The sequence below is a fragment of the Hemibagrus wyckioides genome, linkage group LG16 (genome assembly GCF_019097595.1).
Source record: "Hemibagrus wyckioides isolate EC202008001 linkage group LG16, SWU_Hwy_1.0, whole genome shotgun sequence".
NCBI lineage: Eukaryota > Metazoa > Chordata > Actinopteri > Siluriformes > Bagridae > Hemibagrus > Hemibagrus wyckioides.
Genome location: NC_080725.1, coordinates 23686950 through 23705000, shown reverse-complemented (window position 1 = coordinate 23705000; position 18051 = coordinate 23686950). Strand labels below are relative to the sequence as shown.

The window sequence follows — 18051 nt, the reverse complement described above, 5'->3', positions numbered from 1 at the left end:
GTTCATAAACACCACGAGGCTGCTTCTCAGAGTGTTCATAAACGCCACGAGGCTGTTTCTCAGTGTTCATAAACACCACGAGGCTGTTTCTCAGTGTTCATAAACACCACGAGGCTGCTTCTCAGCGTGTTCATAAACACCACGAGGCTGCTTCTCAGTGTTCATAAACACCACGAGGCTGCTTCTCAGAGTGTTCATAAACGCCACGAGGCTGCTTCTCAGAGTGTTCATAAACACCACGAGGCTGCTTCTCAGTGTTCATAAACGCCACGAGGCTGCTTCTCAGCGTGTTCATAAACGCCACGAGGCTGCTTCTCAGTGTTCATAAACGCCACGAGGCTGCTTCTCAGTGTTCATAAACGCCACGAGGCTGCTTCTCAGTGTTCATAAACACCACGAGGCTGCTTCTCAGAGTGTTCATAAACGCCACGAGGCTGTTTCTCAGTGTTCATAAACACCACGAGGCTGCTTCTCAGCGTGTTCATAAACACCACGAGGCTGCTTCTCAGTGTTCATAAACACCACGAGGCTGCTTCTCAGAGTGTTCATAAACGCCACGAGGCTGTTTCTCAGTGTTCATAAACACCACGAGGCTGTTTCTCAGTGTTCATAAACACCACAAGGCTGCTTCTCAGCGTGTTCATAAACACCACGAGGCTGCTTCTCAGAGTGTTCATAAACGCCACGAGGCTGCTTCTCAGCGTGTTCATAAACGCCACGAGGCTGCTTCTCAGTGTTCATAAACGCCACGAGGCTGCTTCTCAGCGTGTTCATAAACGCCACGAGGCTGCTTCTCAGTGTTCATAAACGCCACGAGGCTGCTTCTCAGAGTGTTCATAAACACCACGAGGCTGCTTCTCAGAGTGTTCATAAACACCACGAGGCTGCTTCTCAGAGTGTTCATAAACACCACGAGGCTGCTTCTCAGTGTTCATAAACACCACGAGGCTGCTTCTCAGTGTTCATAAACACCACGAGGCTGCTTCTCAGTGTTCATAAACGCCACGAGGCTGCTTCTCAGAGTGTTCATAAACGCCACGAGGCTGCTTCTCAGAGTGTTCATAAACGCCACGAGGCTGCTTCTCAGTGTTCATAAACACCACGAGGCTGCTTCTCAGTGTTCATAAACGCCACGAGGCTGCTTCTCAGAGTGTTCATAAACACCACGAGGCTGCTTCTCAGAGTGTTCATAAACACCACGAGGCTGCTTCTCAGAGTGTTCATAAACGCCACGAGGCTGCTTCTCAGTGTTCATAAACACCACGAGGCTGCTTCTCAGTGTTCATAAACGCCACGAGGCTGCTTCTCAGCGTGTTCATAAACGCCACGAGGCTGCTTCTCAGCGTGTTCATAAACGCCACGAGGCTGCTTCTCAGTGTTCATAAACACCACGAGGCTGCTTCTCAGTGTTCATAAACGCCACGAGGCTGCTTCTCAGCGTGTTCATAAACGCCACGAGGCTGCTTCTCAGCGTGTTCATAAACGCCACGAGGCTGCTTCTCAGCGTGTTCATAAACGCCACGAGGCTGCTTCTCAGCGTGTTCATAAACGCCACGAGGCTGCTTCTCAGTGTTCATAAACGCCACGAGGCTGCTTCTCAGTGTTCATAAACGCCACGAGGCTGCTTCTCAGTGTTCATAAACGCCACGAGGCTGCTTCTCAGTGTTCATAAACGCCACGAGGCTGCTTCTCAGTGTTCATAAACGCCACGAGGCTGCTTCTCAGAGTGTTCATAAACGCCACGAGGCTGCTTCTCAGTGTTCATAAACGCCACGAGGCTGCTTCTCAGAGTGTTCATAAACGCCACGAGGCTGCTTCTCAGTGTTCATAAACGCCACGAGGCTGCTTCTCAGTGTTCATAAACGCCACGAGGCTGCTTCTCAGAGTGTTCATAAACGCCACGAGGCTGCTTCTCAGTGTTCATAAACACCACGAGGCTGCTTCTCAGAGTGTTCATAAACGCCACGAGGCTGCTTCTCAGTGTTCATAAACGCCACGAGGCTGCTTCTCAGTGTTCATAAACGCCACGAGGCTGCTTCTCAGTGTTCATAAACGCCACGAGGCTGCTTCTCAGTGTTCATAAACGCCACGAGGCTGCTTCTCAGTGTTCATAAACGCCACGAGGCTGCTTCTCAGAGTGTTCATAAACGCCACGAGGCTGCTTCTCAGAGTGTTCATAAACACCACGAGGCTGCTTCTCAGTGTTCATAAACACCAAGAGGCTGCTTCTCAGAGTGTTCATAAACACCACGAGGCTGCTTCTCAGAGTGTTCATAAACGCCACGAGGCTGCTTCTCAGAGTGTTCATAAACACCACGAGGCTGCTTCTCAGAGTGTTCATAAACACCACGAGGCTGCTTCTCAGTGTTCATAAACACCACGAGGCTGCTTCTCAGTGTTCATAAACACCACGAGGCTGCTTCTCAGAGTGTTCATAAACACCACGAGGCTGCTTCTCAGAGTGTTCATAAACGCCACGAGGCTGCTTCTCAGAGTGTTCATAAACGCCACGAGGCTGCTTCTGAGAGTGTTCATAAACACCACGAGGCTGCTTCTCAGTGTTCATAAACGCCACGAGGCTGCTTATCAGAGTGTTCATAAACACCACGAGGCTGCTTCTCAGAGTGTTCATAAACACCACGAGGCTGCTTCTCAGAGTGTTCATAAACACCACGAGGCTGCTTCTCAGTGTTCATAAACACCACGAGGCTGCTTCTCAGAGTGTTCATAAACACCACGAGGCTGCTTCTCAGTGTTCATAAACACCACGAGGCTGCTTCTCAGTGTTCATAAACACCACGAGGCTGCTTCTCAGTGTTCATAAACACCACGAGGCTGCTTCTCAGAGTGTTCATAAACGCCACAAGGCTGGTGCCCATAAGGTTCGTAAACACCACGAGGCTGCTTCTCAGAGTGTTCATAAACGCCACAAGGCTGGTGCCCATAAGGTTCGTAAACACCACGAGGCTGCTTCTCAGTGTGTTCATAAACACCACGAGGCTGCTTCTCAGAGTGTTCATAAACGCCACGAGGCTGCTTCTCAGAGTGTTCATAAACGCCACAAGGCTGCTTCTCAGTGTGTTCATAAACACCACGAGGCTGCTTCTCAGAGTGTTCAGAAACGCCACGAGGCTGCTTCTCAGAGTGTTCATAAACGCCACGAGGCTGCTTCTCAGAGTGTTCATAAACACCACGAGGCTGCTTCTCAGTGTGTTCATAAACGCCACGAGGCTGCTTCTCAGTGTTCATAAACACCACGAGGCTGCTTCTCAGCGTGTTCATAAACACCACGAGGCTGCTTCTCAGCGTGTTCATAAACACCACGAGGCTGCTTCTCAGCGTGTTCATAAACACCACGAGGCTGCTTCTCAGCGTGTTCATAAACATCACGAGGCTGCTTCTCAGTGTTCATAAACACCACGAGGCTGCTTCTCAGTGTTCATAAACACCACGAGGCTGCTTCTCAGCGTGTTCATAAACGCCACGAGGCTGCTTCTCAGCGTGTTCATAAACGCCACGAGGCTGCTTCTCAGCGTGTTCATAAACACCACGAGGCTGCTTCTCAGTGTTCATAAACACCACGAGGCTGCTTCTCAGTGTTCATAAACACCACGAGGCTGCTTCTCAGTGTTCATAAACGCCACGAGGCTGCTTCTCAGTGTTCATGAACGCCACGAGGCTGCTTCTCAGTGTTCATAAACACCACGAGGCTGCTTCTCAGAGTGTTCATAAACTCCACGAGGCTGCTTCTCAGAGTGTTCATAAACACCACGAGGCTGCTTCTCAGTGTTCATAAACACCACGAGGCTGCTTCTCAGTGTTCATAAACACCACGAGGCTGCTTCTCAGTGTTCATAAACGCCACGAGGCTGCTTCTCAGAGTGTTCATAAACGCCACGAGGCTGCTTCTCAGAGTGTTCATAAACGCCACGAGGCTGCTTCTCAGAGTGTTCATAAACACCACGAGGCTGCTTCTCAGAGTGTTCATAAACACCACGAGGCTGCTTCTCAGTGTTCATAAACACCACGAGGCTGCTTCTCAGAGTGTTCATAAACACCACGAGGCTGCTTCTCAGAGTGTTCATAAACGCCACGAGGCTGCTTCTCAGAGTGTTCATAAACGCCACGAGGCTGCTTCTGAGAGTGTTCATAAACACCACGAGGCTGCTTCTCAGTGTTCATAAACGCCACGAGGCTGCTTATCAGAGTGTTCATAAACACCACGAGGCTGCTTCTCAGAGTGTTCATAAACACCACGAGGCTGCTTCTCAGAGTGTTCATAAACACCACGAGGCTGCTTCTCAGTGTTCATAAACACCACGAGGCTGCTTCTCAGAGTGTTCATAAACACCACGAGGCTGCTTCTCAGTGTTCATAAACACCACGAGGCTGCTTCTCAGTGTTCATAAACACCACGAGGCTGCTTCTCAGTGTTCATAAACACCACGAGGCTGCTTCTCAGAGTGTTCATAAACGCCACAAGGCTGGTGCCCATAAGGTTCGTAAACACCACGAGGCTGCTTCTCAGTGTGTTCATAAACACCACGAGGCTGGTGCCCATAAGGTTCGTAAACACCACGAGGCTGCTTCTCAGAGTGTTCATAAACGCCACGAGGCTGCTTCTCAGAGTGTTCATAAACGCCACAAGGCTGCTTCTCAGTGTGTTCATAAACACCACGAGGCTGCTTCTCAGAGTGTTCATAAACACCACGAGGCTGCTTCTCAGAGTGTTCATAAACACCACGAGGCTGCTTCTCAGAGTGTTCATAAACGCCACGAGGCTGCTTCTCAGAGTGTTCATAAACGCCACGAGGCTGCTTCTCAGTGTTCATAAACGCCACGAGGCTGCTTCTCAGAGTGTTCATAAACACCACGAGGCTGCTTCTCAGCGTGTTCATAAACACCACGAGGCTGCTTCTCAGCGTGTTCATAAACGCCACGAGGCTGCTTCTCAGTGTTCATAAACACCACGAGGCTGCTTCTCAGAGTGTTCATAAACGCCACGAGGCTGCTTCTCAGTGTTCATAAACACCACGAGGCTGCTTCTCAGTGTTCATAAACGCCACGAGGCTGCTTCTCAGCGTGTTCATAAACGCCACGAGGCTGCTTCTCAGCGTGTTCATAAACGCCACGAGGCTGCTTCTCAGTGTTCATAAACGCCACGAGGCTGCTTCTCAGTGTTCATAAACACCACGAGGCTGCTTCTCAGTGTTCATAAACGCCACGAGGCTGCTTCTCAGTGTTCATGAACGCCACGAGGCTGCTTCTCAGTGTTCATAAACACCACGAGGCTGCTTCTCAGAGTGTTCATAAACTCCACGAGGCTGCTTCTCAGAGTGTTCATAAACACCACGAGGCTGCTTCTCAGTGTTCATAAACACCACGAGGCTGCTTCTCAGTGTTCATAAACACCACGAGGCTGCTTCTCAGTGTTCATAAACACCACGAGGCTGCTTCTCAGTGTTCATAAACGCCACGAGGCTGCTTCTCAGAGTGTTCATAAACACCACGAGGCTGCTTCTCAGAGTGTTCATAAACTCCACGAGGCTGCTTCTCAGAGTGTTCATAAACACCACGAGGCTGCTTCTCAGTGTTCATAAACACCACGAGGCTGCTTCTCAGTGTTCATAAACGCCACGAGGCTGCTTCTCAGAGTGTTCATAAACGCCACGAGGCTGCTTCTCAGTGTTCATAAACGCCACGAGGCTGCTTCTCAGAGTGTTCATAAACGCCACGAGGCTGCTTCTCAGTGTTCATAAACACCACGAGGTTGCTTCTCAGTGTTCATAAACACCACGAGGCTGCTTCTCAGAGTGTTCATAAACGCCACGAGGCTGCTTCTCAGTGTTCATAAACGCCACGAGGCTGCTTCTCAGAGTGTTCATAAACACCACGAGGCTGCTTCTCAGAGTGTTCATAAACTCCACGAGGCTGGTGCCCATAAGGTTCATAAACGCCACGAGGCTGCTTCTCAGAGTGTTCATAAACACCACGAGGCTGCTTCTCAGTGTGTTCATAAACACCACGAGGCTGCTTTTCAGAGTGTTCATAAACACCACGAGGCTGCTTCTCAGTGTTCATAAACACCACGAGGCTGCTTCTCAGCGTGTTCATAAACACCACGAGGCTGCTTCTCAGAGTGTTCATAAACACCACGAGGCTGCTTCTCAGAGTGTTCATAAACACCACGAGGCTGCTTCTCAGTGTTCATAAACGCCACGAGGCTGCTTCTCAGAGTGTTCATAAACGCCACGAGGCTGCTTCTCAGAGTGTTCATGAACGCCACGAGGCTGCTTCTCAGAGTGTTTATAAACGCCACGAGGCTGCTTCTGAGAGTGTTCATAAATGCCACGAGGCTGCTTCTCAGAGTGTTCATAAACACCACGAGGCTGCTTCTCAGTGTTCATAAACGCCACGAGGCTGCTTCTCAGTGTTCATAAATGCCACGAGGCTGCTTTTCAGTGTTCATGAACACCACGAGGCTGCTTCTCAGAGTGTTCATAAACACCACGAGGCTGCTTCTCAGTGTTCATAAACACCACGAGGCTGCTTTTCAGTGTTCATGAACACCACGAGGCTGCTTCTCAGTGTTCATAAACACCACGAGGCTGCTTCTCAGTGTTCATAAAGACCACGAGGCTGCTTCTCAGCGTGTTCATAAACACCACGAGGCTGCTTCTCAGTGTTCATAAACGCCACGAGGCTGCTTCTCAGTGTTCATAAAGACCACGAGGCTGCTTCTCAGCGTGTTCATAAACACCACGAGGCTGCTTCTCAGTGTTCATAAACACCACGAGGCTGCTTTTCAGTGTTCATGAACACCACGAGGCTGCTTCTCAGAGTGTTCATAAACGCCACGAGGCTGTTTCTCAGTGTTCATAAACACCACGAGGCTGCTTCTCAGTGTTCATAAACACCACGAGGCTGCTTCTCAGTGTTCATAAAGACCACGAGGCTGCTTCTCAGCGTGTTCATAAACGCCACGAGGCTGCTTCTCAGTGTTCATAAACACCACGAGGCTGCTTCTCAGAGTGTTCATAAACGCCACGAGGCTGTTTCTCAGTGTTCATAAACACCACGAGGCTGCTTCTCAGTGTTCATAAACACCACGAGGCTGCTTCTCAGTGTTCATAAACACCACGAGGCTGCTTCTCAGTGTTCATAAAGACCACGAGGCTGCTTCTCAGCGTGTTCATAAACACCACGAGGCTGCTTCTCAGTGTTCATAAACGCCACGAGGCTGCTTCTCAGTGTTCATAAACACCACGAGGCTGCTTCTCAGAGTGTTCATAAACGCCACGAGGCTGTTTCTCAGTGTTCATAAACACCACGAGGCTGCTTCTCAGTGTTCATAAACACCACGAGGCTGCTTCTCAGTGTTCATAAACACCACGAGGCTGCTTCTCAGTGTTCATAAAGACCACGAGGCTGCTTCTCAGCGTGTTCATAAACACCACGAGGCTGCTTCTCAGTGTTCATAAACGCCACGAGGCTGCTTCTCAGTGTGTTCATAAACACCACGAGGCTGCTTCTCAGTGTTCATAAACGCCACGAGGCTGCATCTCAGTGTTCATAAACACCACGAGGCTGCTTCTCAGGGCCCTTACCTTCAAGGCTTTCCTGCTCGTCAGAGTTCAGTGACCCTGAATGGGTCTGGTCTCTGAGGAACTGCACGATGGAATACGCCAAGCGCTTTTCCACGGCCATGCTGACAGAGAGATCTCTGAGGGAAAGAGGAGGGAAATAAACACCACTTGGTTCAGTCCAGAAGTAACACCACTCTGTTCCAGTAACTGCATAAGAAACAGAAACAGAGAAGACTGGAACCTGCTACAGACGGTCAGTTATCAGTAATATTTTTCTCAGAATGTATGATGTTCACATGATGTTCTAACACTGACACTGAAATGAGAACCTGTAGATGAATCAGTCAGGAAAAGTCACAGAACATTACATCTCTCTCTGTTTATCTGGGTTAGGGTTTTGAGGGTTAAAATATTTCTGGTGTTTAAACGAAGTGTTTAACAGAGACGACAGACATGAACACACACCGAGTGTAGACGATGTCTCACTCTCTCTCTCTCTTTTTCTCTGTGTCTGTCACTCCCCCTCCATCTCCCTCCCTCTCTCTCTCCTCCTCTTGATAATTTCACACTTTACAGTCTGCTCTCCTTCGCTCATCAGTAACTCCAGATCATCATGGTCTGTTCATTATCAGGACTACATCACGGAGTATCACCTGGTGTCAGGTGTGATTTTTCTGTGTCTGACTGAACGAGCTTGGTGTCTCAACTCCTCCACACTCTGAATGTTCTACACGTTGCCTTCTGATCCTCATGTCTAATTTCAGAGCTCTTATTAATGATGTAGGCTTACAGACATACTGTAGTTATAGACGTGTGTGAACAGACTGATGCATGATGTGTGCACGTGCACTATATATAACTCCACCTGCATCCCAGTCACAGTGCATTTTACACACACACACACACACACACACACACACACACACATACTCGTTACATAACACCTGACTAATCATATGTAGAAGAAACACACACTCTTATTACATACAACACAGAATAACAACATTTACACCTCCCTCACAGAAACGCGTCACACATTTAAAGCCCAAGCACGTGACCCCACTGGTGTGACGTAACCGAGGGTTCTGAGATTGGGATTTTCCTGCAGTGATCGTCATGCATAATTAACACCGGAGCTCGTAAATGAACTCAAAGTGCACCATAATGCATCAAGTACATTAGTAGAGGATGCTTCTGGAGCTGCTAGAGGGTGTGTGTGTGCGAGAGAGAGAGAGAGAGAGAGAGAGAGAGAGAGAGAGAGATGAAAAACTCCCTTTGAAAAACAGTCCCTTTTTCTAATAAACACAACACACCGCATCACTACTGCTGACATTCTGCACAAAATAAACGCTCAGTAAGAGTGTAGTGCTGGATGTTGTTGTTGTTGTTGTTGTTGTGTTGGTGCTGCTTCCTCCCCGCCCACCTACCTGCACAATCCACCAGCAGACCCGCAATCAACCCCACCGCGTCACAGCCACTCGGCAAACAGATCGTCTGCACACTGCGCATGCGCGACTACGTTCTCGTTCACAACGAAGGCTCTGATGGGCGCGTCCCAAATCGACTCCATAAATTCAGATCCCTCCAGCTCACTAAGTGATCTCTGTATATTTAAGCTAAATTACGTTAAGATGAATAGAGTTACACTGCTGCTGAGTTCTGGACTCTGATTGGTGGATCAGGTGTTGATTAATTCTTTCTAGCAGCAGCTCTGACTGTATATTAATGTACTCGCTCTACCTTATGGTTTCCATAGCAACAGCTCCTTCACACACACTCCACGTGAAGTGATTAATAAAAGTGAGGAGAAACGTGTTTCTGTGTCACGTGTCATTCCAGTGTCTAGTGAGGTTTTAAGAAGCTGTAACTGTTATTTCAGGACAGAGTTTACACTTCTAAGTGGATTTTTTAATTTATTTAAATGTATTAACTTTAGGAGAGAGAAAAAGAGAGGCTGGTGATGGAATTATTTATTGATGTGTTTAAATGGCGCGCGTGTGTGTGTGTGTCAAGAGATTCCTCTCTTGTGATTTTCAGCATTGCAGAAATGTTCTTGATATAGTGAAGCAGTTAGCGGTTAATGCTAGGGTTAGGATTAGGATTAGGGTTAAGGGTTAGGGTCATTTTCATGGTGTCATTTTCATGGTCACTGTGTTCGTGTGTACAGTGTTGTGTGTATAAAAGGTAAACGGACAGTAAACTCCGTTAGCTACAGTATTTTTCAGTTTCTTAGCGTCCGAGTGTGGTGTTGTGGTTATCCTGAGGTGAACAGTGAGTGATATTGCCGGACACACGACATGATAATAAAGAGAAGAAGGACAGCGCTCCACGGGGAAATGGCCGGACGCCGAGTGCACTCTGTAGGGAGGTAGTGTTGATTTGAGACGCACCCATTCTGACGGGTTCGGCTGGACTGTTGAACACGAGGCTGACGCTGAAAGATGATTTTCCTCAGGACGCTTGTGAACAGAACCGGGACCGGACACAGGTACAGGTCCAGCACAGTACTGTTCGGACTGTTTGTTTGTTAGCTGTCCGCTTGACAGTGACAGAAACAGGCACTAAATTTACCCGGGGTGTAAATCTTCCTCTGTGTCGTTTATAGAAATACCTGAGTGTGTTAAAGAGGAGCTCGGGTTCACTCCAACACCAGTAACACCAGTAACACCTCCTGCACTTTATTACCTCTAAATACTGGGTTTATTTCATTTTATTGGACTCTTTCAGCAGGTTTGGAGTCTACCATCGACAAGGTTTGCTTCTTAACCACGTTAAAACTTCATGAGTCTGGATTTAGAGGATTGATTTAATATTACACTGAGCTGGATTTCCTGTTACTCTGATAATGAATAATCTCCATTATTATTGTTATTATTATTATTATTATTATTATTATTATTATTATTATTAATAGTAGTATTGTTAGACTTCTAGAGTAATATAAATCATACAACTATAACATTTTAAGAATTTACTTGTATTTGTATTTCTTCTTCTTTTTGTTATAATTTACACTTATATGTTTTTTACTATAAACAAAAAACGTAAATAAACGTAAGATTATCCATCTTTTTCTTCTTATTTTGATGTTTTTTATTCCCCTGGTCTCTCACACCTGATGTAAGAGTATATAAGTCTCAGTGATGATTGTTCCTGTAAATCACACTGACCGAATGAATCTGATCTGCGGTCAGGACGTGAGAGCGCTCGGGACTCCACACTGACCGAACGGTCAGGACGTGAGAGCGCTCGGGACTCCACACTGACCGAACGGTCAGGACGTGAGAGCGCTCGGGACTCCACACTGACCGAACGGTCAGGACGTGAGAGCGCTCGGGACTCCACACTGACCGAACGGTCAGGACGTGAGAGCGCTCGGGACTTCACACTGACCGAACGGTTGTGGCTTCTTTAGCTCTTCCAGTGGGTTCTGTGTAGAACCCTACAGCTGAGTGTCTGATTATTAGGGACAGTTCCATTTAGGTAGTAAATGCTCTGAAAGGCTTTTGTCATTCTGTTTGTGAAGCAGTAATGAATTAACCTTAAAGTGACCTTTCTGTGTTTTTCAGGGTGTTTGGGTTCCGCTCGAGGCTCAGAATGACTCTCCTAAACGCTCTGGACATTTCAGCTAAAAGCTGCTGGACGTCCTGTGAGAACCGGAGAGAGCTGAGGTGGGACCTGAGCCCGGAGCAGATCCGGCAGCGGACAGAGAAGCTGATCCAGCGGATCTCGCATGCGTACGACTCGGTGGCAGCGGTGGACGTGGACAAGGTGTGTTATGAGAACACGCTGCAGGTTCTAGCAGAGGCCAAGCTGGATTACGCTGGTGAGTGTGTAAGCTGAAAACACACACACACACACACACACACACACACACACACACACTGCTGATCAGTCTTTTCCTTATTACTGCCTTGTGACCGTGTGATTTCCCCTCAGCGTCTCGGCACATGCTGGACTTCCCTCAGTACGTCTCCCCGTGTAAAGACGTGCGCTCTGCCAGCACCGAGGCAGACAAACGCCTGTCCGAGTTCGACGTGGAGATGAGTATGAGATCAGATGTGTTCCACAGACTCGTATCACTGCAGGTGAGACAGCTGGACCTCCAACTCGCTCCACACCACTCAGTACTGAGAGAAGAAACTGACTAGAGCTTTGTGTGTGTGTGTGTGTGTTGTCAGGAAAGGTGGTGTAATGATTTATTCCCAGAGTCCAGGAGGTTTATGGAGCGTCTGATTAAAGTGGGCAGGAGAAACGGACTGCATCTGTCTGCTGAAGTCCAGGAGGTGAGATTACATTCATCTGTTTATCTGTACAACACTTTAGTCCAGTGAGAATCACACACTGACCCTGAGTGTGTTGCAGTACACGGGTGTTTTGTGTGTGTGTAATGTTTTTTATCTTTCATTATGCAGGAGATCAAAAAACTTTCTAAAAGAATCAGTGAACTTTCAATAGATTTCAACCGGAATGTGAATGAAGAAAACACGGCGCTGATGTTCTCCTCAGAGGAGCTGGGTCAGTAACTCCACACAGGACAGAAGCAGTAACATCACCGTCCACATGCGTCCATGTTTTCCAAACAGAGTGTGTAGAACACACAGGTCCTGTTCTTTTTACATCTGTATCAGTATCCCAGACCTGAGCAGTGTATAGTCAGTGTGTAGTCAGTGTGTAGTCAGTGTGTAGTCAGTGTGTAATTTAATTTATCTGTAATTTGTCCCTGCTTTCTGTCGTTTCATATAAAAGATCCAACATTTAAAAGATCTATAGAGTAAAGGTGTGAAGGTGAAGCCGTGCTCGAACCTGCTGTCTCCTCGTGTAGGTGGTCTAGCAGAGAGTTATTTAAACAACGTGGAGAGGACGGAGGACGGGCGGTACAGGGTGACACTGGCGTACCCGCACTATTTCCCTCTGATGAAGAGATGTCACGTTCCAGAGACCAGGAGGAAGATGGAGGCAGCGTTTCACAGCAGGTGTAAAGAGGTGAGAGGCGGAGTTATAGCAGTGTGTTCAACACACAGTCTCTGCTGGATTACTGCATGTCTCTGCTGGATAATGTCTACAATAACCTCGGTTAAATGTAAACACTGTCCTCATTAAACAGCAGAAGGTTGTAAAATGAGCTCTTAGTGTTTTGTTTTTTTGCAGGTGAATACAGAAATCCTCGAACAGCTGATTGAGTTGCGTGCGAAGGTGGCTAAGCTGCTGGGTTTCAGTAGTCATGCTAACTATGTGCTGGAGATGAACATGGCCAGGAACTCCAACACCGTGTCGCACTTCCTCGGTGAGTGATTAAACACACATGTTGGTGAGCGTGATTCATTCAGAGATGAAGGAGGACATCATCACTAGCTGCTTGATGAATGATCAGATTGCCACTGAGCTCTCTGTACACACAGATGAGGGTGCAAAAGTTTACACACCCTCACTTTACATCACAACATCGCACCATGTTCTTTCATTATCACACTCAGCAAAGCTCTAACTAGTACTGTGCCTAAAATCTGATCTAAAGGCCACTAGAGAAATCTTTTCCTGACATGTGGGAATGAAAGTAGACACTGAACACTCCATCTCTTCACATCTTCCAGACGAGCTGTATGAGAAGTTAAAGCCAATGGGTCAAAAGGAGCGTCAGTACCTCCTCTCCCTCAAACAGGCCGAGTGCCAGAGGCGGGGCCTGGACTTTGATGGACAGCTGCATGCGTGGGATCTGCCTTACTACATGACTCAGGTGGAGCAAGTGAAGTTTGCGGTGGACAAGGACAAGCTGATCGAGTATTTCCCACTGGAGGTGGTGACTGAGGGTCTGCTGGGGATCTACCAGGATCTCCTGGGGCTCCGCTTCCACCAAGTCCAAAACCCTCACGTGTGGCATGATAGTGTGAAGCTGTACACTGTGCTCGACTCCACCACGGGCGAGGAGATAGGACGCTTTTATCTGGACCTACATCCCAGGTACGAGCCTTAAATCCCTGAGATACTGAGCAACACCCAGAATGTGGTGAGGGAACAATTGAAAGGAAAAAAAAGAACCACACACTCTTATTGTCATTTTATAGCAAGGTTTGTAAAGTGAGTTACTTCCTGGTGTCCAGCTATAAACAGTGTTTCCCTCATCAGCCTCTGTTTATTCTCCCCCTTACAGTTAATAAGAGAAATCAATTACAACTGTTCATGTTACTGAGACTGTAAACTCTTCTATCCTGAAGATGAGCTTCACCTCTGACTGATGCACAGCTCTGACACTGGAGACTCCTTCCATAAATATGTTTATTCTTGTTACAGTAAATGCCACCAACACGCCCACTCTACACACACACACACACACACTCTACACATCTACACACACACGCACTCCACACACACACCCTGTGAAGGAGCTGTTGCTATGGAAACCATAAGGTATCAGAGTGAGGCATTAATATAAAGCTGTCAGTCAGAGCTGCTGTTAAAGTGAATTCATCACCACCTGATCCACCAATCAGAGTCCAGAACTCAGCAGCTCTGGTGTGAAGAGCCACTGATAAATTTCTAAAATGATGACTAATTTGATTAATGTGGTTTTTATGTTGTTTCTCAGAGAGGGGAAGTATGGCCATGCGGCGTGTTTCGGTCTGCAGCCCGGGTGTCTCTGTCCTGATGGGAAGCGTACAATCCCAGTGGCAGCCATGGTGGCCAACTTCACCAAAGCCTCATGTAACTGGCCGTCTCTGCTGCAGCACCATGAAGTGGAGACCTTCTTCCATGAGTTCGGTCATGTGATGCATGAGCTGTGCTCAAGGGTGCGTCTCGTTATGATAATGAATTACCTTCAGAGTTTCAGGAGATCGCAGTGTGGTCTGATGTTCTGATGTTGTGTGTGTACAGACTCGCTATGTGGAGTTCAGCGGCACGCTGGTGGAGAGGGACTTCGTGGAGGTTCCCTCTCAGATGCTGGAGAACTGGGTGTGGGAGAAGGAGCCGCTCCAGAGGATGTCTCGCCACTACATCGACGGCAGCTCCATCCCTGACAGCCTGCTGGATACACTCATTGCCTCCAGAGTGGCTAACACTGGTCTGAGATCAGCGCACACACACACACAGAACACCACATCAGCTTACTCAAATCTCTTGCACAAATATTAATCAAGGGTAAGTTTTCCTCCACACTTGTGTGTGTGTGTGTGTGTGTGTGTCCAGGTCTGATGAACCTCAGACAGATCATGCTCAGTAAAGTGGACCAGGCGCTACACACCAAGTCTTCTGCTGACACAGCGACTGAGTTCTCCAAACACTGTGAGGAAATCCTGGGAGTCCCGGCTACACCAGGTAACCACTCACAACCAACAATACAGCTAGAGAACCTATGTTAGAACCTGTGAACATATACATACTCTCGTATCACACCAGCATGTCCACAAGGGGTCAGTGTCACACAAACCACCTGGAATGATTTATAGTCAAGTAACAACTAAACTAACTGCTTCTATCTGATCATCAGAAATCTCTCTAAATCTGATCATGTATATTAGAAATCTTTAGAAATCTCATCTGAATGTTTCTCCATGTCTGAGTTTTTATTCTAAAAGTGTGTGTTGTGTGTAGGAGACGTGTGTCTCACCTGCATTTGTGTGTTGTGTCTGCAGGGACGAACATGATGGCCAGTTTCAGTCACCTGGCTGGAGGTTATGATGGTCAGTATTACAGCTACCTGTGGAGTGAAGTTTACTCCATGGACATCTTCTTCAACCGCTTCAGACACCAAGGAATCATCAACCCCAAGGTGAGTTCACACACACACACACACACTACACACACACTACACACACACACTACACACACACACACACACACATTACACACACACACTACACACACACACCACACACACACTACACACACACCATACACACACATACCACACACACACACTACACACACCCCATACACACACATACTACACACACACACACACACACACACACTACACATACAGTACACACACACACACACTACACACACACACACACTACACACACACACACTACACACACACACCATACACACACATACCACACACACACACTACACACACACCATACACACACACACCACACACACACATACCACACACACACTACACACACACACACTACACACACACACTACACACACACTACACACACACCACACACACACTACACACACACACACCATACACACACATACCACACACACACACACACTACACACACACTACACACACACACTACACACACACACCACACACACACTACACACATACCACACACACACTACACACACACACTACACATACAGTACACACACACACACACACTACACACACACACACCACACACACACATACCACACACACACTACACACACACCCACCATACACACACACACCACACACACACCACACACACACTACACACACACACACACACCATACACACACACACTACACACACACTACACACACACCACACACACACTACACACACACACACACACACACACACACTACACACACACACACTACACATACAGTACACACACACACACTACACATACATTACACATACACTACACACACACTACACATACACTACACACACACTACAGACACACACATACACTACACACGCAACACACACACACTACACACACACACACACACAACACATACAGTACACACACACAGTACTTACAGTACACACACACACACACTACACATACACACACACACTACACATACAGTACACACACATACACTACACACACACACTACAGTACACACACACAGCACATACAGTACACACACACTACAGATACACTGCACTACACACACACAAATATATACACTGATCAGCCATAACATTATGACCACCTGCCTAATATTGTGTTGGTCCCCCTGTTGCTGCTAAATAAGTCTTGACCGGTCAAGACATGGACTCCACTAGATCCCTGAAGGTGTGCTGTGGGATCTGGCACCAAGATCCTTAAAGTCCTGTAAGTTGTGAGGTGGAGCCTCCATGGATCAGACTTGTTTGTCCAGAACATCCCACAGATACTGGATTGGTTTGAGATCTGGGGAATTTAGAGGCCAAGTCAACACCTCAAACTGGTTGTTGTGGTCATCAAACCATTCCTGAACCGTTTCTGCTTTGTGGCACGGTGCATTATCCTGCTGAAAGAGACCACAGCCATCAGGGAATACCGTTTCAATGAAAGGGTGTAGATGTTCTGTAACAATGCTTAGGTAGGTGGTACGTGTCAAAGGAACATCCACATGGATGCAGGACCCAAGGTTTCCCAGCAGAACGCTGACCAGAGCAGGACACTGCCTCCACCGGCTCACCTTCTTCCCATGGTGCATCCTGGTGCCATGTGTTCCCCAGGTAAGAGACGCACACGCACCCGGCCATCCACGTGATGTAAAAGAAAACGTGATTCATCAGACCAGGCCACCTTCTTCCATTGCTCTGTGGTCCAGTTCTGATGCTCACGTGCCCATTGTTGGTGCTTTTGGCGCTTTTAGTCTATGGATATGTGTCCCCATACACAACAAACCATCCTGCACTGTGTATTCTGACCCCTTTCTATCAGAACCAGCATTAACTTCTTCAGCAGTTTGAGCAACAGTAGCTTGTCTGTTGGATCGGATCACACGGGTCAGCCTTCTCTCCCCACGTCCATCAATGAGCCTTGACCATCCATGACCCTGTCTCCGGTTCACCACTGTTCCTTCCTTGGACCACTTTTGATAGATACTGACCACTGCAGACCGGGAACACCCCACAAGAGCTGCAGTTTTGGAGATGCTCTGATCCAGTGGTCTAGCCATCACAATTTGTCCCTTTTGGTCAAACTCTCTCAAATCCTTACGCTTGTCCATTTTTCCTGCTTCTAACATCAACTTTGAGGACATGCCATGATGAGGAGATCATCAGTCTTATTCACTTCACCGGTGTTAATAATTCTGTAAGTTTTTTCACCCATTGTGTGTGTGTGTGCAGGTAGGTAAGGAGTACAGGAGAACGGTTCTGGAGGCCGGCGGCTCTGTGGATGGGACGGAGATCCTGAGAAGGTTTCTGGGTCGTGATCCGTGTCAGGACGCATTTTTTCAGTGTAAAGGACTCGCAACTCCGTGTAATATTTACACCTGATATTTATTACTTTATCATAATTTTATCACACTGTTATTGTTATAATCTTCCGAATTGAGTTCTTGTGAAGGAAACCAAGCAGCACAGAGTTTAATATTAAATCATTTTCACATCACATCGTGTTGCTTTATTTTTGAAATGGAATTAAATTGGACTTTTATTCAGGTGAAGTTCAGTGTCCAGTCAAAACACCTCGAGAAAAAAAGATCCAGAGTTAGATCAGTTATTCAAAATGAAATAAAGCCTTACGTACAAAATCTTCCATATACGTCTTATTTATTGTGTTA

At 47.4% G+C, this 18051-nt stretch overlaps 2 protein-coding genes across 4 annotated transcripts in view; one reads left to right on the top strand and one right to left on the bottom strand.

Moving 5' to 3' along the window:
* sgtb (small glutamine rich tetratricopeptide repeat co-chaperone beta) overlaps positions 1-9130 on the bottom strand; it is a 37656-nt gene extending 28526 nt beyond the window's left edge. Inside the window, exons 1-2 of one of the 2 annotated variants that reach the window (XM_058412304.1) lie at positions 9014-9130; positions 7608-7723 (exon numbers count right to left, since the gene is read on the bottom strand). In XM_058412304.1, the coding sequence (XP_058268287.1) occupies positions 7608-7707 (100 nt within the window). In that variant the 5' untranslated portion in view covers positions 7708-7723; positions 9014-9130. Of the gene's footprint in view, positions 1-7607; positions 7794-9013 lie in introns of both variants that reach the window. The other variant, XM_058412303.1, reaches the window with a different exon arrangement.
* An 801-nt stretch (positions 9131-9931) lies between these two features.
* Positions 9932-18051, top strand: nln (neurolysin (metallopeptidase M3 family)). Of its 2 annotated transcripts, XM_058412302.1 has the most exons (14): positions 9991-10074; positions 10192-10339; positions 11156-11412; positions 11526-11674; positions 11768-11872; positions 12002-12104; positions 12412-12572; positions 12738-12873; positions 13181-13547; positions 14173-14374; positions 14460-14646; positions 14772-14900; positions 15218-15354; positions 17615-18051. In XM_058412302.1, the coding sequence occupies exons 3-14, from the start codon at positions 11184-11186 to the stop codon at positions 17762-17764; spliced, it is 2055 nt and encodes a 684-aa protein (XP_058268285.1). In that variant the 5' UTR covers positions 9991-10074; positions 10192-10339; positions 11156-11183; the 3' UTR covers positions 17765-18051. The 2 variants fall into 2 exon arrangements, with proteins under 2 accessions (XP_058268284.1, XP_058268285.1); XM_058412301.1 differs by lacking the exon at positions 10192-10339 and having other exon boundaries at positions 9932-10074.